The sequence below is a fragment of the Apteryx rowi genome, unplaced genomic scaffold, assembly GCF_003343035.1.
Source record: "Apteryx rowi isolate R43461 unplaced genomic scaffold, aptRow1 scaffold_359, whole genome shotgun sequence".
Lineage (NCBI taxonomy): Eukaryota > Metazoa > Chordata > Aves > Apterygiformes > Apterygidae > Apteryx > Apteryx rowi.
In genome coordinates this window covers 869,602-895,919 of record NW_020450074.1, presented here as the reverse complement: position 1 = coordinate 895,919, position 26,318 = coordinate 869,602, and the positions used below count along the sequence as shown (strand labels likewise).

Below are 26,318 nucleotides of genomic sequence, written 5' to 3'. Positions count from 1 at the left end.
AGAGGAGCTACATGTCCATAACCTTTACTTGAAGCTATTTTGTTTTGCATAGATGTTCATTGCCAAAATGAAAAGACTTTCTAACCTAGTAGGTTGTTCACATCTGGCCAGTGAGAGTTGCATTCCAACTCCCATTTTCAGAAATATTTAAATAATTTGCATTAGAGAAGAACCTGAAGCACATTTCTCCCCCTTCCATGGGAGTGCTTTTTTCCATTGATGAAAGATTCAGTCCTTTTCTTTGTGTAGTCTAATGAATTTCAGGAGACAGGAGAGTTCAGCTCCATGTAGATAGGGAAGGGGCTAGAGTCCAGATTAGAACAGTAGGGGCACCACTAATAGTTGTCATATGAACATTGCTAGAATGGCAATACACCTGTGCTTGCCAAATTTTCCCTGTTCATACTTGCAAGGACCTCAGCAGTCCTCTTGCAGATTGAAACAAATATTCATTAGCATGGTCTTTTCAGAGAAGTGTAGATTTCTGAAAAATGATGTCTGGGAAGGATTGAAGCTGTGTAAATTCAGACTGCATCCAGCGAACAGTTTCAGCTGGAAAAGGTGAAAAGCATTTTGAAAATATTGAAATATTTCATTTTAGTATTTTTAAAGGAAAATGTTTCATTTCAAAAATTAACCCTAAAGGTTTTGATATAATTTTTTTAAGCATAATTTTTTGTAATAATAAAAGTTTGTTTGAAAATTAACCTAACATGACAGGAAAGGAATGAAAAAAAGGGCTTAGAGAGGGTTTTACTTGTATACATGTGCACCAAAACAAGCTACTTCATGTTGAATTAAATGCTTCTAGCTAACACAGATGATATTTTTTTTGTTTACCACAATAAATCAAAAATCCTCAAAAATCCTTTTCTGGCTAGATTTTTGCCTCAGCCACTTCACAGCAAAATATATGATTCAGTCAGATCCAACATTCATTCTTGTGGCTAGGAAAAGGGCCAAACCACAGGTGGAAAGACAGACAGCCTTTGTTAATGATCTAATTCTCACAGCCACGGTATAAACCAGCACAGGGATTTATTTACTTCTTCTGAAAGTGAAAGTCCTGAGTACACATAGAACAGCAAAGCTGGAAGAAAAGCATTTCCTTATATGCCCTTGTGTTTTGTTCCGATACTGTGAAATAGTTATGCTGAGGTGATGTTTTCTCTTAAAAAACTGTATATATAGAGTACAAAGCCATGAAATGTTTAATACTGTTCTGGAAAACTGACTTGTACAGAGTTTAATTACATAAATTTATTATTTAACAAGAGAATGGCAAAACTTATTTTAGGCTTCTCAGAGCATTTCAGATATTAGCAGGCTTTATAAAGATAAGAATAAGGTGATTACTAGGGTTCTCAATACTGTATAGAGCAGAATTAAAAACTACAATGAATATGGCTATTACTATCACTTTAGAACTATGCTACAATCTATTATGCTTTCTTAGCAAGTTAATGAAATTCTTTGTCCCACACACAAAGGACCTGCAATGTAATAAAGTTATTAATGAACATAAGTCAACCTTTTAGAAGGAATAAAAAGGATCACTGGCAAAAAAGGGAAATTTAATTCACTTATTCAACAATCATATTATTGTTTTGTAAACAATACAAAGTTTTAAAAGGCTTATCACTTCATGCTGTACACAGATGTTTTGTAAAATATTGGTGCATGTATTTCTCCAAACATCTAAATCCAATTTTAAAAAGTAGAAGCAAGGTTTGCTTTTAATCTGCAATAGGATTGTAACTACAGCAACTAAAAACCACCAAGTGCTATTTCAGGAGCAACAAGGAAGATCTAAAGGCTTTAAAAATTTCTCATGGCAACAGCTGTTGTTTTTTTTTAATTTGATTTTAGAATTCTCTTGGATTTAAGACCAATGACTTCTTAAAGTATAAACATATCTGATTCTTACTGTCTTACACGGAAGAGATGCTGATTTGTTAGAAGTTTTTTTTGTTTCACATATGAAAAATTAAGCAATAAGGCACAATGTGGAGGTGTGATTATCTGATGATAACCCCAGCTTCCTGAAATTGCTTTATTGCAAATATAAATATATGTTAGATTGTTCATTGGATATTAAGGGCATTAGCATGTTCATAGAGTTTAATCTTTCCCTTTAGAATATTGAATTCATAAGGCTTTTTTTTGTCCAAGCTATTTTTTAATGTACGAGAACTTCATATACTCAAGAAATACTGTAATTGGCTGGTGCATACTCCTCTGGGAAGATTAATTTACAAGCACTGTACAGTTCTGCTAAAACTACTTCCCAACATTTCAAAATGTCAATAGTATATTTTCCTGGCCCTGTAAACACATTTTGATACACAATATAAACTTTAATGGTAGTTTTAAGACACCTCTGGGGGTATGGTTATTTAAGCAATAAGACACGGTAGGGTGTGAATTATGGTACAATAATTCCCTACCAGCTGCATTGTTAGGCATGAGGCCAAAGGCCAAGGGATCAATGAACACACTAGGTGTGAATTATGACATCATAAGTCACACTCTGGAGTGTCTTACTGCAATTAGAGAAATACATGCTTTTAACACAAATACTTCTCCTATGGTATTGTATTTTAATTGAATTTCCTGAAAAATCTTCCAGACTAAAAGTTGGCCGTCATACATCCTGGAATAAATAATTTAAAAAAGATCCCATATCCTCTGCTATTTACTTTGTAGTATTGTACTGTGGTTACATGCTCTAAGGAAGAGCCCCATAAAATATATGTCTTACCCAAGTTTGCAAAAAATAGGACAAAGGCTTTTTGCACAGGGAGGAATAACGTGCTTTGCCCTTTGTCTGGAGAATCAGACTGCCTACATCAGGTTTGTATTGGCTTCTCCTATGTAACTGTACTGATGAAACTGCTAGAAGATCTATGTACCTTTTTTTTCCACAGATGGCTTATGCAGCTGCACTGGGATACAATACAGACTGAAAGAGTACCAAAAAGGTTCCTTAAACCCCATTTCAGCCCCTGCAGCTGAGGCTGATCACAGTTCTAAGACAACTTTTAGTAAGGATTGCAAAAGGTACAATGTGCACGATCCCGTTTTAAACTCCATTTGACAAATGTAGTCTCTACCCTCTGGGTATTCCCACATTACAGATGCAGTAATGGCTATAGCGCAGTCTAGAGATACATAAGCTTACCTTACAAATAGCTAGCTTGGTGACTCGTAGCAGGCTAATTGCAGCAGCAGGGATCTCAACATGATCTAAACTGGCTTCTCCGGCAGCTTTTACAGCTTGCCCTAAACCTCCACGCTGCTGTGAATTGATTGCTACCAGTCACCCAGCCAGCTAGCGGGCATTAGAGGGAGCAATATGGGTAGCGCCTATGAGACGGCTATTTGCCAGGCCTGTTTGAGGAGCGATAAGCCCAAGGGTGTGTGCATGGCTCAGTGCAGCGAGGTGTTAGGGATGGCTGAACTAACTGGGCAGAAGCTGTTGTGGCTATGTACAGCGCTGCTGTGCCATGCAGAGAGAGCTACTTGCATCCTGGAAGCAATGTAGTGGCAAGGGCAGGTTAATTAGCTCTCTGGTATCCAGTTCATTTCACTCTCACGCAGAGATCTCTGCGTGTCCCCGGTTAGCCGAGCTGAAAGGCAGACACCTCAGTCCTGCCAGTCTAAGCCTCGTTATGACATAATTGTTTTGGGGGGTGGGAGCTGTTTTCTACATACCCACACAGTTGCCTTTTGCCCCTACTGGGAAGGTAACGGTCTGCGACCATTTACATCAGCTGAGGGTAAGGTTTAGAGTCCAGAATCCCTGCTTCTCCATGAAATAATGGGTAATCTTACACAGACAGCTGCTGGGAAGGTAATACTGGTAACAAGGTAAAATTCTGTGCTGGGTGATATTTGCCCTAAGTATCAAAGAACAATCAACATATAACTAAATAGAGAGTTAACCTGGTGCCTCCCCTTCCTTGTCCACTCAGAATGGCTATTTTAATCTCCAGCAAGAGAAGGCACCGAGTTCTGCCTACAGCTTGATGATCTTCAGGGACTCAGGGGGACAAGCTGTTTTGCTCTTTTGCCTGTAAAAACAAGCAAGCAAGCAAGCAAGCAAGCAAGCATAGCATTGCTTAGTGCTACTCAGCCTGCTTGAAGCTTCTGTCAAATATGACAGAAAAATCTACATCTCTATGCAGGTTGTTTTTCCCGCCCAATAACTTACAACCAAGGATGAGCTCATTTTTTTTAACCTAGTTTACATTTTAAAGCATCACTTTTATATCCACTTGCAAAATTATAGGCACTTTTCTCTGGATCCCAATAGGAATGGGGCAAACAGACAAGAAGAGTGCTTCACACTCACTCTAGCTGCTCCCAGAACTTAAAATAAGCACCCCCTGACAAAATTCCTTTGTGTATATATAAATTACACCTTTTATTGGCAAAGCAGTATTTCAAAGACTGCTGAGCAGTAGCTAACAAGTTTCCAGCAGCATGCTTTTCATACATTAACATTACTGTTCAGAACTCATGTCCTCCAACTAGAATGCTCCAATTTCTGAAACCATTTCATTACATGAAATTTGAGGTATAAATGCATCACTGTACCATTGTAAGGACATAATCCTTTGATATACCCATCTCCATAAAGCCTCCTGGCTTTTAACAGTAAATCACAGCCCTGCTTTCATACCTCATTACCATTATGTATCTTTCCAATGACACCTGACCTTATGCATAATCAGCTATGAATTTCAAACCATACTTATAATCCAAATGAGTGCCTCATTATTTTACATAACCCAGAATGAAGTAAGATTTGAGATGTAACTAAAGAATTCACAGTTAACTCATTCAGAAACACAGGCCCATTGTAAGAAAGTCATGCTCTCTAATTCATGACTGCAAACAGCACTAAACAACACCTGCAAACGGAAGCTTTGTAAGAATTTCTCAATTTGATTTTAAAAAGGACATTGCCAGTTCTGGAAAAACAACACAGAGTTGAAACTGGTATGTTGTTAAGGATAAACTATGAAAGAAAAATGTGAGTACTGTATTTATTACCTGTATTTTGAAGAAAGAACAGCACCAATTGCATAAAGTTATAAAACACCAGTAATAAACATGTAAATAATCACTGAGTTTGCAACTCCAATAAAACACAGACATCTACAAAGAAATATATATATGTATACATGTAATATAATAAAACCATTCATTGAGGAACAAGAAACATCATATTTTTGTACTATATAAAACAGCTGTACAGTGTGCACACAGACTTTCCTGATCTCTCTAAAATGACTGTCAGTTAGCTCTGCCCATCCTCATTTGCTTAACATAGAGTTTCCTCATTGTCCATGGGAGAGCTTTAAGTGACGGTCTTGTACTTTTAAGCTAAGTACTTATAGTGCAGTTTGTCTCCATATATATATACATATATATACATACACACACATATATATACTCACAGATGCAACATATGTGTGTGTGTGTGTGTATATATATATATATATATATGAAAAGAACAAACATACACATATACACGCACACACAACAGATCTACATAGCTCCTGCCTCCTGCGCTCTTGAATGAGTGCTTGTAAAAAATCCCTGCACACGTTGTGGAGGGAAGGAAACTTGCTGATTGTGCAGATGGAAATCATCACATGGTTTCATTCCTAACAGTCTGCAGACACACACATCTAAATCACATGGTGGTATCCCACAGGCCTGAAGAGAGTCTGTTGCAGGAGGTATCTTCTACCTTCTTCAGCAGTGTTGGCTTTTTACAAGGGGGTGGAGGTGGGGCTGTGATCCTTTGCTCAGTGTTGTGCAAGATTTGCTGCCAGTCTCCTCTCTCTTCACACAGCTTTCTCCTCCAATCTAGAAGCTCCTGCAGAGCCACACTCTCATTCTCTGAAAGTCTAAGCTGATGAATAACCTGTTAGGGAGAAGGAAATGAAAGAGAAAAATGGATAAAGTTAATTCTCTTGGCAGTGTAAAACTGCAGTGCCCATGTTTAATGATACTCAGCACAGTATCCTCTGCCTGTTCTCTCACTGATGTAAACTTGTGGTGAGTATAGAATCAGGTCCTTGCTTTCTTATCTCTGCAAAGAGCTCAGTGACATATATAATGCTGTATAAACAATAATGATTTTCAGCAAAATAACCTTGCCTTGAACTTACTAGAGGTATTTTATACTGCCAAGCCCTCTGTTGGAGGGAACCACTTTCTGCTCTACAGACTACATCTATTATTTGCAGAGAGCACTGGGGAGGATTATAAGCTTATCCACACGTTCTAGTAGGATCATGAACAGAAATCCTGTGACTGCTACAGGGTGGCCTGGCTTAGCCACTCGAGATGGTGAGTGGTTGGTGACTACTCCCATTCTAATATTTACAATTAAAGAAAAAAATAGATGCATGTGGGTAAACAGTCAAGCTTTACACCTTTGCTTAGGTGCTATCATTTGTACTACAGCTGAAAGAAAAGAGATCAAACTTAACTCCTGTTAATAATTTGAAGCAATTTTCTCTTGCAAGAGGGTTTAAAACTTGGTGCTCAACTCTCCCTCACCAAGTGAACAACCTCTTTCTCCCCCATTTATCATTGTTTACACTGGAAATAAAGAAAATTAATGTATTAGAATTGCGTTCCATCATTCTCATGTCTGAAAGTCACAGAACTCAAGTTGTATGAAGCAGCTGCCAAAAACTAAATGAATGGAAAAAACACCCTTATGTCAGCAAAGAGCACAGGAACACAATCCTTTGAAACACACAAAACAACTGCCTACATTGACGCGTAGTCCATATTTCTAACAACCTATAATACTGTATACTCACAGACTGCTCTTTTATGCAGAGCAAATAGCAGCTGCAGGAGTAGCAAGGATTTGCCCATAAATGTAAACACCCAAATAACCATAACCAAGTAACTATAACGTGTTTTGCTACTTAGCATTAGTAATGCTGCTATTTGTCACAGATACGTATTATCCTTAGAATTAGGGTCTAGCACTTCTCTTCCTCCAGAAGATACATTATCCACTAAAAATGTAGTTTCAGTCAGCCTGGAACTATTTATAAACTCATGGTGAAGTAGCCAAACAGTTTCAAACTGTATCCATAAACCATGCTCCCTTCCATTTCACTTTTCTGCTCCAGTGATTACTTGATACAGGGCAGTTTGGAGCCTTCACGTCAGTCACTCCACTAACCTAGGAAGTCAGTCTCACCATCCTTCAAGACCTAATTGTCCTCTATGCAGTTGAGCAGCGTCTAGAGCAGGTGCTAAGAGCCACTTGCTTCAGGATATTCTGTGGCAGGAAGGGCCAATCTAGGGACTGTGAACCAAACCCATCATAACTACTAATTGCCCACAGCCCCTTCACTTGCTGCTTTCTTTCTTAAGGGCCCCACATTGACCAGAATGCACATGCTTCACCTCACATGATGGGCACATAATCCAGTCATGTGAGAAGTATAGCTATTCATGTCAAGGTTGCATTTATGTTCTTTGGCATAGTGAGGGACAGCTGCATTTTAGTCACCATGATAAAGGCATTAATGTGCACTGCCCTTAAATGCTTCCGTGAGAGCCTATGTATGTGGTTGGTTCCAGCTGCAAGGCTGGTTGGGTGATGTGAAAGACATTTTCATCACCAATGGGCAGTGACCTCCCTAGGGTAGAAGTCTTCTGCCTTCCTAGGTAGAAGACTGTATTGCCTGTGCCTCCTTCTTTTCCTTGAAGGAACTGGTGGATACAGAAGTGTACACAGGTTTTATCACGTTGTCATGTGCAAGTCTGATCTTGAACACATGCTGTTAGAGAAGAAAGCAGCCCTTACATGCAGATGCCTGAAGGTCTATGGATAATTTGCTTAATTTCTGGCTGGTTGATATTACTACTTCCAAGATAATTGTTTTAACTTGTATAATATCTTAATAAAAGGCATTATAATTTCAACTACAGTTTTAAATTCTGTGCTTTAAGAAAAAAGAAGAAAAGAGGAAGGTGTTTGAAAGACTTTTTGCTACATTATATTTTGGTCTCATAACACACAATTAGAGAGCACTATGAACTCAAAAAACATTTTATTTTTATTTTTAAATAAATACACTAATGCATCCCAGTGACTCAAAGGGCAATGAAATGTCCCACAGATACTGTCAGAGGTTTATTAGTGACTCCTTGTGTATCAAAACATATTAGTTTTTTTTTTTTCCAGCATGGATAGGGAAGATTAGAAGACAAAGGCAACTTTTGTAATTGAAAGCAATTTATCAAGAAAGTGATGTCAGGTAGTATTATCGTACAGAACAGGTGTACAGTTTGGGAGTGATTGTGGTTTATTGTGGTTGATTTCTATAGATTTGTGTGGGTTAGATTATGGGCGTAACCCAGTTTAGACGACAGGTAGATTCGAATCCAGTCTTCTCAATTTAGACACCTTATTTGCACCTAACTTTTAGGCATTTCATGAACCTGTGTTAGGCTTGCTTCTAGGAGAAGTGCTAGTACACATGTAAAGGAAGCTGTGTTAGACTGTCATTGCAAGAGTTTCATATGTAAGAGTTTCAGAGATTAATAAACAAAGATGTGCCTAAGTACTGGAAAATAAGTATAAGAAAACATACATTTTAAAGTCGGTCGGTGCTATTGGGTGTGTTAAAGTGACAAAAGTTTGACAGCCTGACTCTAACAAAGTATGGAGGCATTTTCAGTTTTGAAAGATGTATGAAGTATTTGAATTGAGACAGCTCTGCTGCTATTCTAAGAAACATAAAGACACACAGGTGCAGGGTGGAAAGTGGGTACAATTTGCCTGGGAAAGACAATTGACAAATGCATCCTATTTATAGCTTATAGGCACTGAAGAAGCTTTATTATTCTGACACTGCTTATGCATGCTGTAAATTACTGTTGGGTCAGCAGTTCCACTATATAGCTCATTTTCCAGTGTATAGTGGACAAATCTTGGTCTGGTCTGCAAATAAGTGTACATCTCTTATTGTATTTTTTAAACAAGGATGCAAAAATACCTCATATCTTTATTCATTATGAGATTGATCTGGTAAATAAGCTGCAAAAAGTTTGTATTTCAACCTGTATGAAGGGCATACAATAGAACTGCAGTGGAAATTAAACAGAGAAAATACACAATAACTGACAGAGCTTTAAATAAATCAATTAGTTTAATTAGATCTATTTGAACAACAATAACAAGATGATTTTTTTCCTGTCTTTTCTGTTCATGATTAGACCTCTGACAAGTTGAAGATTTCTTATACATATTCATTGTACAAAAGACTTGCTGAATTATTTTATATGAAACTGTAAACTAGCAAGCTATGTTTCTTTATACTATTCTATATCTTGAACCCTTGTGAAAGGTGACTGAGGTGTGTATGAAGTAATTATTTTAAGAGTACTGATATTTTAAATGAACACTGAACAAACAATTTTAACCATTAAGAGACAGAGACGGTACCAACTGTAAGGATTTTCCCACTGAAAGTCAATGGTAAATCAGACACAGGCAACATAGTATTTGGGCTAGACCCACCAAGACATATAGTGTTCAAATACTTAACATTTAACAGTCCTGCCATCTGGTGGAAACACCTACCCTGTGTTTGGTGCTTAGAGTTCCTGCTGAGCAGATAAGGAAAGCAAAACTGTCAAAGAAAGTGATGCACAAGAAAAGAGTATGTGGAACTGCCAGATCTATTCAATGAAAAAAGCAATGGATTGAAACAGTTAAGCAAGGTCTGTTCTTTCTGCTGAGAAATATGGCAGGAAGGACAAAAGAACTTTCTACTGAGCAGCCCAGGGAAGAGTGCCCAGGAATCACTCCTCCCAGGCAACAGCCCAAAGCATCATACTGCGGAGACAAGCGCTCTCCTTCTGGCAGTATGGATTTTGGTTGGTGACAGAGCACCAATGGCTCAGTTCCAACAGGAAAAGCATAGTGGGGCTTTTCAACATAATCTAGTAGTTAGTGCACATCTGGAAAGCAGAAGATGTGGATTTGACTTCTCTCAGGTTAAGGAAGAGACTAGAGTTTCCACATCCTGAGAGTGTGCTAAGGACACTGCAGCCACACAGAGGTGGCCTCTGAGTCTGAGGAAAAAGGACTTTGGCTCCTCTGCGTTGCGCTAAGGTGAGCTATCCATGTGTACTAAGTGTGCTAACAGCAGTTCTTTCAGAGTGTGTGCCTTGTGGTTTTACTGTACACGAGAGAAGAACACTGACATGGAGGACTTTTTGGTGTATGCTGGCATCTATGAAAATTTTAACTGGAGCAGGATTGTGCCTACTGAGTTACAAGCATTTAAGTATTGGATAGTCACTGGAGCATGAGTTTCTCAATTGCTTTGCTGGATTTAGGCTTCTAAATTCTGTGTAAGCTTCATCTTAAGAGCTAAAGCAGACACACTGAATTTCAACTTTGTCTTAGAATTAAGACAAGTAGCTATAAGATAAGTCAATAAATTATCTTAATTATAACTTAATTTCTTAGGCTAGTGCAGAAATTCAGAGAGATTTTAATTATGGGAGGTTGAAGGTTTCACACTTTTAAATAATTTGTGACAAAAAGGTGTGCCAGATAAAAAGATTAAAAGGCCCATTTAACATTAACTTTAATTTGAGTTATTTACAGACTTAATTGTAAAATCTCAGGAAATTCATTCTTCATTAAAAGATCAAATGCTATAACTTTAAGGATAATAGTTTGTAACAATCAGAAGTAACAAAGTGCTTTTATCCTCTGTCTGTGTGTGAAATCCAACACAAACTTAGCTATCACGCTATGGCAATGGACTCATTAAAATCTCTCTATCAAACAGAGATTTATTAATTTGCATATTATGCTCTTTAAAAGTATTTATGAGTATTTCACCCCATTTTTCTCTCTTCCTGGCCAATATAGGGTTTACTTTTTCAAAAAAAAAAGAATATTGTACTCTAGTCAGGTTTTTGGTCATTCATGATTGCACTGATCTTTCTACTACTATTCACAAGAAAATGAAAAGAAGCATTTAGTTACATTCTGGTTGTTCAAACATATAAATAATTTTGTTCGCACAAACAGCTCTGCATGCTTTATTACAGTTTTATTTTTAGTTACTTCTGTAAGTTTTAGTAAAATTGAAAATAAAGACATAAAACTACTATAGAAGATAGCCTTTTAATAATAGTACAGTTTAAGGATACGTATAGCATATAAAAGTGTACTTTAGAGATATTTATGTGAGGTAACTGGTCCATATTTTACTTTCAGAGAAATATTGCCCTTATGTTCTTTAATAGATTTGTCAATTTTGGTGCTTTAAAGTAACTGTCAGTAGATTCTCCTAATTAATTCTTACAGCAGTAATACTCTTTCATCAGTGTTTTACGTTATTAGTAAAGCTGAAGTCCCATTGTGGAAAAACCGTGGGGAGATTACGTACATAAAGGCAGTGATTTCCCTCTCTAAAATTTGATCGGGATTTAAAGTGACCTATGCCATAGTTGTAAAATATTAATGATAAATTACCATAATTAACTTACAAACTGCCTTGACAAAACCCATGTTTTTAATCTTTTTCAATTTGAAGGCCCTCTAAAATTGTAAGAAAAACAAATTTCAGCCTGAAACCAATATATGACTCCAGTCATCTTTCTTACAGTCCTTAAAAGTAGTTCACGGATCCCAGTGGGACAGCTGTGGGTCATCAGTTTTAAAGACAGGAGTGATCAGGACATTCTCACCTCTCATTTCACAATTAAGGACACATAAATTCACTGAGTAACTCTGAAAATAATTCTTGTTGTACATGATTATTAGTGAGACCAACACATTTTGGTTCAGACTGTGACAGGCATACATCTCTCTCACACAAAGAAATGTTTCTAACTCATTTTAATGGCTTCACCTTTCTCTGTTTTCCTTTTGCATCTCACAAGCTGCCACACTGAATGCTTCCAAAAACGTAAGACAGCTTTCTTCCTAACTACAGGACACACACAGTGTGACCTCTCAAAAATCTTGGGCCCCACTGACATTTTAGGTATGAAAATGGATACGCTTTTCTGTGTGTTATAAAAAAGTACAAATCAGAAAGGAATTGCTTTTCCACCAACCCCTGAATCAAGAAAAAAAAATAAATCAGTCTGCATGTTAGTTAATAATACCATATTCATTTAAAGATACAAGGGGAAAGCACACACAAAAACAAGGATGTGCTAAGAAGCTTAGATAAGCATTCAACATAGATCAAATCAATATGTAAATTTATGTTTGATTGGGAAACCTGCATTGGCCACATAAGACCCCAGCAGGGAGCACAGAGCTACTATGATAAATGAGTTTACATGCTTCTAAATTCCAATTAAAAATCTTCAAATACAAATGTACCACTGGGATCCAAGYGGATTCATCCAATTGTCTTGTGAATGCTGGGACATGCATTTTTTTGCAAACGTAGACCCACTGGACATAATAACTTGATACGTGTTCTGCAACATTAAAGTGATTTTTAGTTAATCATTCTTTTAAACTGCTGATGATTTTCCTTTGTGTTTGAGCAACCTTACAGTCTCCAAAAACAAAACTCTTCAAACAGTTGGCAAACGGATTTACTGGAAAGGAGAAAATGGCAAAAGAGAAAGGTATTCAATCTGGTACAAATTTAAAATTGCTCTGGAGAAGCTATGCCAGTTTAAATAGAGATAAACATGAGATTCATAATTGATATACACTGTGTCTGCTTTGCTCTAAGACAGAAAAAACTTTGTCTCTCTCATTTTAAATTTCTTGTTACACCAAAAGAATAAACTGGCTTTGGAACAATTATTATATAAATGATATAACAAAGGAAGTCATAATTTATCTGATATTTAAAACTGGGGAATAATCTTAAAAGTAACACCCTTTGTATTTAAAATAAAACCAGAAAGGGACTATATCTCTGAACAAAAATTGATCACCACAGGCATCAGGAAGAAATGTTTTCCCCTATGACAGTCATTTCTTAGCTATTTGGGGTTTTTTTGGAGAAAGATTTCATTTTCCTTCCAAGCATCAGTCATGTGCCAATGCTGGAGGCAGGATATTCTGGGAGCAGAGGTCACTCAGACATAGGCATCCTCTCAGCGGCACAGTCCAGTCCTCTGCTATCACATAGCATTTGGAAATGTATCAAGCTTCATCTTAAAAAAATTAATTCCATTGTTTGCCTTTGTCACACTTTCTGAAAGTTTTTTCCAGAAAAGTACATGGAAGAAAAGTCCACCAAGCTTTACTAGCTACCAAATGACCTCTAGCACCAGAAGGCCCTCCATCACAGACTGCTGGAAGCTGGGAGGGCGTACTGGCAAAATAGGCACCCTGTACATAACTTTTTTCCCCAGACCGCATTTTCTTGCCTCCAAAATAGAGAGAATCCTGGGCTACACAGAACTTTGGTGTGACTCAGACTGAAGATTTTATATTCCTAATCTGACCATAGCTTCATTTCAGGTACAAGTTCTCTGCTTTTCTAACATACTCTTTTTCTTTCTTTCCAGGGATAACTTTTAGTTGCAAAAGAAGAGGCTGGTTTTCAGATCTTTTGTACCTCTGCCTCAGTGATGCAGTAATATGTTGGGACCACAATATTCTAGATTAATTAGGCTAAACCTCTTCCATAGAGGTTGGAGGTCTTTTAGCAATAAAACAATAACATAACTTTGCAAAATAAAGTAAGTATACAAAACCTGAGTATAGCCGTAATGTATAAACTGGCATAAAGTATTAGAATAAGGTAGGAAATATTCAATAATATATGACTGTCTACATTTCAGGCACTCTGATTATCTGAGCTTGGAATACAGTTGGACAAGTGTACACATTCAAAGCAGGGGTGTGTTTATTTATTTATTTGGATCTTGTGTTATTTATTATTTACTCGTTTTGGCTGAGTTTGCCTCAGCTCTAGTTTTCTGATATCAGCTAGAAAATGATACCTTCCCAAAGTGACTAAAACATCAGGTAGTATTAAAAAATACTGTTTTTTTCCTCTAAAGTAATATTTCTCTCTCCCAGATAGACTGACTACAAAATGCTTTTTAAAATCTTCAGCAGCACCCTCATAATTCACCACCTGACTCTTAAGAAAAACATTATGTTCAGGACAGCAACTGTGTCTTTCTCCAGATGAGCTGTGAAAACAAATCATCTACTGTAGATGTCTTCAGAACAGCTGACCTAACAATAGTGATACCACTTTGTGCATACACTAAAAAAAAAAAAAAAATCTGAGAAACTGAAAACTTGTTTCTATTTATTGGATCACTGCTACTTTGTGGTATTAACGGAGATATTTTACCTAATGAAACCTCAATGGCATTGCCGATCATTTTCCTCTGATGTTCTCAAAAATCTCTCTGGTCAGTTGGAGACTAGTTTTGCCACATTGCTTTTGCTTTTGAAGCAATTATGAAAACAATCACCGAGTCATATTTGTTTACATTGTGTATAATCCTTCATTGTACAAAGAGGCTACACTTATGGTCAAACAGCATTAGAGGCAAATACCTCTTAATTTACGGGCTGTTAGCAACCTAAATCCCTGATGATCTACATATATACTTGTCTCTGCGTTAGGATGAGCCTGAAACCAGCAGTGTGTGAGTGCAAGAGTGCAAGAAGGACACAGGGACCAATTTATTCTCCTTCCCATCAGGCCCCTGTAAGGGTAAGTCAGGAGTGAAGTCATCGCCCACTTGCGCTGCCAGGGGCAAGGAAGCCACCCACCCACCCCACTCGAGTTTGAGGAGGCCTTTTGAGGTAACCCACTGGACATTAGGGCAGCCTAAGGGGACTAGATACATACCTTGGCCAAGCACCTGAGCTTAGGGAGGGCAAAGGGATGCTCAGGAGGTTGTGTTCCCTTCTCCTTAACACAGCCCCACAGTCACCCGTCTAGCATGGGAAAATGCAATGAAGATAAAGAAGTGGAAAGACAGCAAAAAGCGGCCTCAAACGTGTAGTGAGCCCATTACGGCATCTACTGGTTCAAAGGGGAGAATCTGAGCTTTCCCTTTTGGTGGTCACTGCAGTCATAACTAGGACATACAAAGCCCTCAATACAGCAATTATGAGATGTGTGTACCCCCTGATGAATTTATACTGTGCATTACCTCACACTATTTAACATATCAGGAACATGTTTTTGGCTGCAAGTCTTCTAAGAAATAAAGTTGCACTGTGTTGCAAGTTCTGATTTTTGTCCGTATGTGACATTACAAAGAGAAATCTTTGATGTTATTGTCAAAACAATAAACAAAACATGATTTAGGGGAATATATTGATTCAGACTGATGATAAATATATAGCATTCTATGTCCTCTTTTGGACGTTATGTGTTAAAAAGATGTTAGTGACTTTGCTATTATACCAGACTTGCTTGATTGCCATATTTTTCTTCAAAGATGATCAAAGATTGCTTCCAGCTAATAGCCAAACATGACAGACATTAATAATGAATGTTAGAGCCCTGTGTTTAGAACTGTGACAATGGGCTAGGTGTAACAACTCACTGCATTCTTCAGTATTCATTTTTTTAACTTCCGAACGCTCAACAAAAGAAGTGATTGGCAACAAATATTAAATCAAGTAGGAACAAAGAAGGCCCTTGAAACTATAATGAATATGCAGCTTTTTCTGAGAGAAGAGACTGCTGAAAGCAATGAGATTTCACAAAATAAGAGCTATGGCTTAAGCTATAATGAAACAATAAATATATTCTTCACGAATATGAAAAGACATTTCCAATTTTTCATTGTCAGATGTTGGCTCCTGTATTACTGCAGTCTGCCAACCAGCGCTATGAGGTTTAAACAAAATAGAAGAGATAAGACTGCAGATTTTTTAATATAACAATGTGTGAAAAAATAACCGTCAATTTTTACGCTACCTCTTTGAGCACGTGTGACAGATAAAACAGATATTTCAAAAGTGGGTAAACAAAATCTTATGCCAGCATGTATTGTAAGCCTGATATTATTTTACCTGCTGGGATGGAAACCTGCTTGTTTATTTGTGTCTTGTTCTGGGAGTATTTCCATAGGATGCTGAATGCATGTGACTTCATCTGATTTCAAATGAATCAACATTCAGTCATTACAAAAATAAACTCCACAAAGATGTTTAGCAGCTGTTAATGGGAAATTTTCTACCTTTTTTTCTCTGATGGTGGAATTTTCTGAAGACTAGGGTTGTGAACTAAGTTGTATGGTATGCCACACTATAAATGTAGGTATATTAAGTATATTATGAAATTATTTTTATTTTATGGAAAATAAAATATCACATTTATATGTGTCTGAAGATGAATGTTACATATGTAATATCACATTAACTTTCTTTTTACTCCTTAGTGTCTCACTCCTTTTTCCCCACCACCCTGTGCTCTTTCCCTGGTTCTTGGTCTTCCATTTTTCTTATGTTCCTTTTAGTTGTTTCTCCCTCTGCTCTGCTTTCTATTTTCTTCAGCTATTCCCCCTTCCATCTTTCTAAATATCCTATTCCATCTTCCATTATTTATCCTTTTTTTCCCTGTCTCTCTTAGTCACTTTGTCCTTGCTTCAACATTTATTTCTGAATTATGCTTTATCTGGTGCCTGTTTTATTCCCCCCCCCCCCCAAAACACACACTTATTTTCACTCAGTCTTTAATGTGCCCCTAACTTCCCACTTCTTTATCTCCAGGTTGTCCATCCCATCCCTTTACAGACAGACCATGTTGCTTCTTACTGCCCACATGAAAAACAAGGAGCCTTTTAGCTGGCCTGCTTTTCTGCATTCCACTGTGTCTTTCTCTCACCACATCCCACTTCACAGTGAATGCTAATAACAACTTTACAGTATTTTTACCAGAAAAAAAAAAAACAACAAATACAGTCCTGACCCTGTGAAAAAGAAGAAGACAGGGATGCTTAGCTTTTATGCTTGGTGCCAAGGATACAGCCCTGCTTTTGTCATCTCTACTTTACTTTGTCTTTCTGCTGTTTCTGACGTGCCGAAGAGCTATATACTTCAACAGTCTTTATGCTCGTATTTTTTACACACACATGCTCATAGGAGCTACCTAGAAAGGAGGAAGCAATAAATACAGGCCAGAAAAGAGGGTCCATCGGATTGGTTAAGGATCTGAGAAATGATTGGTGTAAAAGGAATGGATCACAAAGGTAACGTTTTATAAATCTTGTGTATTTTGTAGGAGGTTTTGGTTTTTAGGCACTCCACTAAGTAATATTAACATTTTTGTAGTCCCCAGTATGCCCTGGGATTACTTCCTGGAGTGTGACTAAACAGAAATGGCTCTTCTCTCATAACAAAATCTTCTATCATCTAAGCAAGATCATGGCACATACAAGCAGAAGAAGCATCTCTTTCATTTCAGTGGTTTCTTTGCCTCTGGAAGAAATTATGGGATTCAAGACTATGGATCTAGGCACCCTTGATAGTCCCAAACCATTTCAACAAATCACTGAAGAGTTGGCAAGGATCAGCTAAAGTAATTTTGAATCACGTTTGGAAAAGAACCTATCCCAGTTTTCTGCTGTTCAGGGAGCAAGTGGGCAAGCACAGCTACCAAGAGGCTTTCTACAGAAGCCAAGTCAGATGTGCTTCTTGTAATTGATGTGTTTGGGCTCAGTCCCTAAGAGCAGAGTAGAAGATTCTCCTGCAAGGGCAAGATCAGGATATTGTTTCTTGCAAGACTGTTTTACTGTAAATTTCTAGTTTACATTTTGAAGATTTTTCTTGACTAGAATATTTCATTTTACAATGAAGACATAAAATACATGGGACCTGGCACAGTGAGTTGGGAAAAGGAATACATGTGGTTCTTCGTTAACAAATCATTTCTTAAGGATGTGGTCTCTTTAACAAACTAAAATTCATGGAACTTTTGGATAGCTGGTCTGAGAACTATGACTCCCAAATCCAGGATTCAGTTTTCATCTTAATCAGGGATGATGATGATGCCACAGCATTATATCTGATGTTAAGTTCTATATGTTTTTATGTGGTACTTGCTTGTATTCTATGGATATAATGACTTGGAAATCTATAACCATACAGCTATAGAACATTATGAAGGAAAAGGTACTAGTTAAAAAAAAATAGCGTGCCTTTTTCTTCTTTTAAAATACAAGACCTTTCATTTCTTTTGATGTAATTTCTTTTATTTTGATGGGACAAAAATCAGACATTAATTCCCTTCTCCTGTCCTCTGGCAGAACAAAGTAGACTTTTTTTCCATAACTTTCAAATGAGAAGTATTTTGTCAATATTTTAAACATTTTTTTCAATTTTGTCCTCTTTTCATACTGATAAAAATAGAGCTTTTTAAACAATAATTGCCTGCAAAAAGTAGCGTTCATAGCCAACAATGATCGTCTTTGTTGTCAAGAACCTTTACTTTAAGGATGACCAGTTAAGTTGCTGGGTTCACATCTGCAAGATATTTTATACTAGTAATTGCTTCCAAAAGTGTTCATTAAAGATTGATCCTTACCAAACATGTCCACAGAAACTAAGCTAAAGGATTTGTTCTCTACAGTGTGTTTGTAGGCAGTGTGCAGGAAGTATCAGGGAGTGATGCAGGTAATTATCACCTGATGTGACAACTTGATAGTACCATGAGCCACAACACCTTAACTTTAGTTGGATGTATGTGAGCCCTGAGATCCTGTGACAAAAATGAAATTAACTCCTGTCATTTCAGTAAGGAACTAGCAGGGAGATATTAACACACACACATACACACATACATTCACACAAAATATTAGAAGTCCCTGAAGGCTAATGAACCAGTTTCCTTTAGCTGAAATGACAGTGTGTCTGCCAAGAAATCCAAGAACTCAGTCTATGTTTCTCTCTCTAAAGAAATTAGTCAATCAGTACCTTCACAGATCTGTGAAACAATTATTTGTCTTATTTTATATGTCTGTACAAGAATTGCTTTAAAGTGATAAGGTTACTGCAGTGAAGCCTGGCAAAGAGTGTTACAATAGGGTTGTATGCTGTTAGAGTCACCAGGAGCATGCTAAGAAATGTCAACCGTAATTAAAACCAATCATTTTCAAATACATGCCATGGTTTGGAAAGGGTGAGAAATGCTTTTTGCTCTATGGATTTTCACACCTATGAGAACAGATTTTTTTTTTTAAATTTTTTTTTAAATGGGAGGAAGCTTGCAGCACTATTTTGGAATATGTGTATTCATTATAGCAAATTGTATAAAAAAATCACTTAACTGCAGCTTCTTTCTCTCTTTGTGTCACAGCTCTTGTTAAGGTTGCATTTAAGGATTGCCCCTGCATGTAATTCTGCGTACATGGCATGGAATTTATTTTAAAGATTTGTGAAACACTTTGGCAAAACACACATTTAGTGAAAAGTGACATTTCAAAGTACTGGACTGAAACTGTGCTGAGCTTTTGGCAAATAGTCTTGGAAGAAACAAAAATAGATGTTTGTAAATGGTGAAAGACTTCTAAAATAAAGCATTTAAATGTTTCAGACTAATTTCACATAAAGATTAGTTTCCATTTGCAAAGATAAGAAGAGAATGATGGCTCCGCTATATACAGTTCATTTAACTCTCCATGTACTGCACTTATGTAATAATTTAAACATGATCCTCCTAGCTCCTAGGCAAGCATTACAGCAATAGAAGTATAAGGTACTCTGGGATGACTGTCTCACTGTGTGAGGTTTATCCCTGGAGCACTGTCCGGAACTTGGATTTTTCATTCCCTAGAGATTGTTTTTCAGCTACTCTCACACCTAATAAATATTTGGTCAATCATTTAAAAAACAAAAAACAAAAAACCCAAAAAACAGAAGCATTTGAAAACACCAACTCCCATAGTCCTTATAATCCCATGTCCTCATCCAATACCTTGACTTGAAGATAGCAGACCTGAAATCAATTTTTCACAGTATGATAAAAGTACTTTTTGAAGGTCTGAGAAGCATGGTGATGGCAAAGATCTGTTATTCTGTGCAAAACACGTATGTGCCTATCTGTGCCAAGGCATTCTGGCGGACCTCACTTATACATCTGAAGAGACTAGCGTACTGCTGCGTGCTGTCCTGGCACAATTTTTCAATTAGAATGAGCCCCGTAGTTTTGCCTGTGCTTCAAACAGTGGGGCATAAAACCAAAGTGAAGATTTTTGTACTAGTTTGTTACTCAAAGCCAGTTAAAACCTACTGTTTTTCAAAGTTAGGTTAAGATCAAATACTATTCTGAGGGTTGAATCCTGTTCCCACTAGAATCAATGGACAAACATCTAACAAATATTCATTAGGGCCAGGATCTTACTCTAATGGCTTAGAAATGCCAGCCTTCCCCCTCCCAGAAAATGAGCAGCTTCTAAATATGATAAAGCACTTCCCTTACCTTCTGCTAAAACATTTTGGAAACTGTAGCATTGGTTAATGATGGCTTTCTATTGAAGAAAATTCCTATCAGCTCCAACATATTTTCCCTTTGGACAATATTTGGCAGTTACTGTAAAATTCTTACAATCTCAAATGAAAAATGAACCAGGAGTTCTCTTAGAAAAGAGGACTGAAGATATACAAGAGAATACGCTAATTCCATTTAAGTGAAATAAAACAAAATTGTTTGACTGCCTTAATGCCTGAACTGACTACTTAGAATGTTAAGTGTTTCACTTTATATATAAAATGCTAAACAAAGGAATGAAGAAAATATATTATGGCAAATTTTGTTGCTTTTTGTTCACTTAATGCACTTCAAACTTAATTCTGTGTTGTTATTATGAAGCGGCACTAATTAAACAGAAATTTTAAAATAACCAAAGCGCAAACTTCATGCTACCTTAGTATCTACTGATATTTTCAATGTCTTCACTGCTTTTATATACAAAGAGACAATACAATTTTGCGTTTGTTCCTATAAGGTTGATTATTATGCCACTTTTTCTGGTATGACGGAATATCTTGAGGGAGATGAACATCTTTTTCCTCTTAGGATGAAGAGACATATTTCCTGCCTGAATACAACATCCTCACAACCTGCAACATTAACTGCCATAAACTTTGAACTCTATGATGAGAACCCTTCATGACAATTATCTTCTCTAGTGACAAAAGTTAAGAGTAAATTAATTGTTGTCCTTGGCTCAATACAAACCAAATACCATAAGGGAAGACTGTATATTTCAAACCCAACACGCAAATGTGGCTCAAGAAAGCTTTCAACATACAGTTACTGTGAACTTATTTTTATCCATTTTAGTGGATTCTATTAGCCCAACAATGAAACTTTTACCTGACTAGTGTGGCTCTCCCTATGTCTTTGAATCGATGAGCTTGCTGTAGTGCTGGCCGATAGTCTTGAATATTCATTTTCCTCTGGTAAACCTAAAGCAGGAAAATACTAATTTACAATCTGACATTTATGCATGTTATCCTGGCTGTTTCCAGCATGAGATTCAAAATACCTTGACATGTTTTACTAAATAAGAGTGCAAAACATCATAAATTTTCCTGGATATTTACTATCCCCATGCCTACTGAAACTGGAAAGATTATTGTTATTGTTTATCAAGCATAAAAAGTATCATAGGTATACATGCTGGTTTACAGAAGGAGACATTGTACTGAAAGGGCCTACAAATAATGTTACCTATACACTGGCCAGGGATTCTTCCTGCAATGCGGAAATCCCTGGCTCCTCTCCCCTGGCTCCTTTTCATCACAGAAGCAATGCAAAGCGAATGGAAAAGAGGTCTGTGGTCTGCTCTGAAATTAATGTCTCAGGGTCACTCAGGAAGTCAATAGCAGATCCAGGATTTACAACTCGATCTCCTCAGTACAGTGCTTATTGCACTTCTTGTACACTCTCTGTGGGGGAATTAGTTGCCCAAAGTTTAGCCATGTGAAAACAAGTCTTCCAGTGTAAAAGAGTCAGGTAGTCTCCCTCTGTAGTCAGGAGAAACAAACACCTCTGCACAGTGGTGCTAGAGTGAGGCTCACTGCTGGCATTTCCCCATCACTTCTGCCTGACCAGGAGCATTCCCACAGCACTACAAAGGGCCTGAAAGGTGGGATTAGGAGAAGCAAAGGGAGCAGCAGAAACACAGTGAGACCATGATAGGTGTTATTAAGCCGCTTACAAGCTGGAATCATAGACGTCATGGTAGGATTGGTAATTGGCAATTTTGATATTGCTTAGTATAGCACATATTCCAAATTTTCATACTACTATAGTATCCATAAATAGCATCTAATTACTCCTTCTTTAGTCAACTGAATAAGGATAGGCACCACTACAAGATGATTTGTCCCATCAAAAGATATGTAAGTTTGACTTGTTCTCTGTAGATAATCAACTTTAACAGCTGGGTAATGGGTAATATCTATTCTGAACTATCGGATTAGATTAGACATCTACCTTTTAGGTGGCTAAAGCTAGATTAGATGAATCTGGGGCCAAATATGTAACTGTTAGACAGGTAAGGAAAAATGAGAGTTATTCTCATTCTTTGCATCTTATACACAGCATACACAGAAGCAATAGAAGCAATTCTAAGTTCAAATGAAATGAATCATAAACTGTTTATGGGACTATGTACTGTACTGAGAGGTTCAGTCATGCAACCAGCATAGAAACATACTGTATGAAATATGTTTTTCTTCCAAATTTCTTTTTTCCAGAATTAAAAGAGATGTTTATTTGTTTATTTTGATAGTGAGCAAAAACTCTTATGTCATTATTGATATATAATTTATTTTATGAAAATATCAGTTGTATGAATAATCATATAAAGTTACCTGATTTTGTGAGAGAAAAACAAGAATTTTAAAGAGAAGGAAGGCAATTCCTTTTGGCCTCTCTCTCCTTTAGTCTCCCTCCCCCTTATATTGGTACATCTTCACAGCTTTCTAGCTAGGGACAGCTTTTTTGTTGTTTTTGTCTTCTGTAAAAAGCTTGTGTAAACTATTCATAAATTTGGATCTTTTTCTACAGCTACAAATTCTTTTGGACTTCATTTGGATACACACAGGCAGTGAAGAAGGTGGAACTTCTTGTAGCTCAACAACTAGGCCAAATCTAGTGAGAATCTAGCATTTCAGTCCTTTTCTACATCATGCAGAGAGGAAGTGTGACTCCTTCTCTCAGTGCTTTGAACTATGTGTTGTTTCAAGGTGGAATTCTTTCTTTTTGAAGCTATTCTGTGAGGTACTAAGCGTATACTGGAACAAGAATGTTCAAAGTCTCCAGTACACTAGTTTGTACAATATGCTATATATGAGCTACCACTATTGCTCTCTTGCCTTTTGTTAAAGTCAGCAATCAATACCTGTCCTCCAGGTAAAAATTCTCCCTGAACAAAATCATGTATTTTTGGTCAAATGAAATGCTTGAAATAAATGCTTTTTTACTCATTCAGAATTTCCCTCCAAAAATCCAGTTTTTGCCAACACACAGAAAATACTTTTTTTTCTGATTCAGTTATTGAACAATAATTTATTTACATGGAGCTACTGTGAATACCTCTCAAACAAAGTGAAAAAAAATTATCCACATTTTCAATGCAAAAGGCCTTTTAAAGTGAATGTTATTCATGTAACTGGAAGAAAAGATATAATGTAAAGTATTTTCATGATACTAGATCACCATAAATGAATGAAATTATTTTCCTAGGCCACCAGCATGCTTTCAAAAAGGAAATCACTTGTGCACTGTATTCACATGCTTTAGGATCTATGATACATGACAGCCTTGATCTAAGCATAAGGTTATCAATGATTTTCTATTTATTTCTGTGAAAAGCACTTTGATAAGAGGTCTTATCAAATAAGTAAAGTTTCCATGTACAGCAAAAGCATGTCAGCACAGACATGGCAAGCAGAGACATGGTGGAGTTTGGAAAGATAAATGGAGTAGTTGATTACATTCCGAAAGTTTTCCTTTACATACACCTAAGTAAATATTAGGATACCACAGCTGTGCACTGAATAAGACCTTTTTTAATCTGGCACAAGGTTCGAAGCATCAATTTAGCAGGGCCAGGGGCAGAACTACAAGAACATATGTTAATCAGAGGTTCACGTTGGAGCACAAATTACATCTGGACTGGGCTTTCTTGCAGGTATTCTTAAGTTACCCAAAGTAAGTATAATTTGGCAAAAGCATTCTGCTTGGTAAGGTTATTACAGAAATTATATGAGGTGAGGAAAATGTTAGCTGAGGATATGGTTCAATAATCTATGATAGGGGAAGTTAAACTTCTGGAACCAAAGAAATGCATTCCATTACTTTCATACAGTCAAGAGTATGACCTTGTCTCACCCAATGCATATCTTCAAAATAGAAACCCAGTCTTTTACCCACTTACCCATTCCTATCGCATTTTCTATGTCTCCTCAAAGGAAGATCTCACACTCAAGCTTTAATCTCCTCCCTCCCATACTTCCTACTACCTCTGCCTGCCTTGTTCTCAGATACCCCTGTTAGGATCCTAGTCCTTCAGCTAAATAGCTTGCCTCTAAAAATTACTGAGATCTAGATCACTGGATGTCTAAAGGTGGTTCTGTTGTTCCAGAGAACCTCCAGTCTCATATGCTTTACTGCCTCAGATCTGGAGACCCTGCACCTCCTGACCTCCAATATCCATGTCTGCGAAACAACTGCAATGCCACAGAGGCTCTGGGTCCTTGCAACAGGGATCATACATCACACCTCAAAGCTTCTACCCTTCTCCATGATTCTGCTTCCACACAGGTTGGAGCTACTGATCAAGTCCATTTGATAGATCAGCTGCTATAGTGTGAAAGAGGAGACGTCACAGGGAAAAGCAGGGAGGACTTCCCATAAGGCTCCATGATTAACAGGATGTAACCTGTGTCATGGCAGTTTCTTACCCCACCACATGCCCTCAACATGCCCCTTTTCTGCCAGGTTATCTGATAAGACACCTCTCCCATTCTGTGACTTCCTGGGCAGATGTAACTTGTTGCCTGACTGGCTTAGATCTGGAGGCAAGTTTCCACAGACTCTACAGCAGACTGTAGCCCACAGATGACCCACTTAGAATGGCTACTTCAAGACAGCTAAAGTTAGATGGGACTAATTCCCCTACCTGAAAAATGCATAGGCTCTTGGAGAAATAGGCAGATTCTTGACTGTTATTCTATTATTCTGATCAGCAAAAACTACATAGTGACTCTGGTATCAAAACTACTCAACACAGATTGATAACTTACTATCATGGTAGCAAACGCAGGAGCTGCCTCTGAAACATGGTTGTTTGGGAAGGAACTGCAGAAATCTGAGTTGTTTTTATCCCTGGCTATGTCTTTGTGAAGAGTTTAGAGCAAATTCTCCACACTTGAGGAAAGTCCTCCTTAGCTGCAAGAAGGTTCATACCAGCAGCGTGTAGCTGACCAGTTGTGCTGCCATGAGCTATAGCCTATGATTCCCTGACTGCCCACCCAGTCTGAGGTAAAAGTACCTGAATCATACCTGAATACCTGAATGTTGTTCTTAGCTCATATCTATCTCCATACACAAACAGTGCCCCTGGGTTATAGGTGAGGAGAAGAGCAATAACCAGGGAGGCTTCCTTTGAGGGAAAGCAGTGTGACAATGGAGCTGGATGCACAGCACAGAGCAAAAAGTGTGCCTGTATGCCCACATGGCACAGAGCAGCACAATGCTGTTAGTACGGCCACCTTGGGTCCATCTAGTCTAATTTTTACATTGATTACTGTACCTCTGTACTTACTGTATGTACCTCTACAACACACTTCACTGGGGGTAAAGAACTGCCTGATGTTTGGAGAATTTCCCTCTAGCACTAATCAATGGTTAGGCCACCTCAATCACTTTACAATAATTGTCATATTTAATCATTTCACTTAATGATCAAACACTCTTCTATTTCATATTAGGTACTAACTGGAAATGAAGAAGACAAATTTCCATGCAGTTTTACCTGCCGTGTTTGAGTGTCTTGCTCATACAGAGGATATGCTGTTTTGTGAGATTTAGGATGTGATTTTCAGCGCTAAAATATAAAAGGCTATTATTACTCTGTGTGCAACTGTGTGTTACTCTGTGTTGTAACTCTGTGTTACAACAAATAGTAAAAAAGTTCTTTCTTTTAGACTAAAAACTCTGGTAGGTGTGGAAAGCTTGTGATGGAGAAGTACAGAACTGTAGAAGGCTGTAACTACTAATATTAAAGATAAACTAGAGAGGAAGAGGATTACATTATATGAAATGAAAAAGAAA

The 26,318-nt window shown here is 37.4% G+C and overlaps 1 protein-coding gene across 1 annotated transcript in view; it reads right to left on the bottom strand.

The window, feature by feature from the left end:
• Positions 1-5,704: 5,704 nt before the first annotated feature.
• The window catches only part of MYO16 (myosin XVI), a 312,759-nt gene continuing 292,145 nt past the window's right edge, over positions 5,705-26,318 (bottom strand). Inside the window, exons 34-35 of the mRNA XM_026073032.1 lie at positions 21,348-21,439; positions 5,705-5,938 (exon numbers count right to left, since the gene is read on the bottom strand). Coding sequence (XP_025928817.1) covers positions 5,705-5,938; positions 21,348-21,439 — 326 coding nt within the window. The remainder of the gene's footprint in view (positions 5,939-21,347; positions 21,440-26,318) is intronic.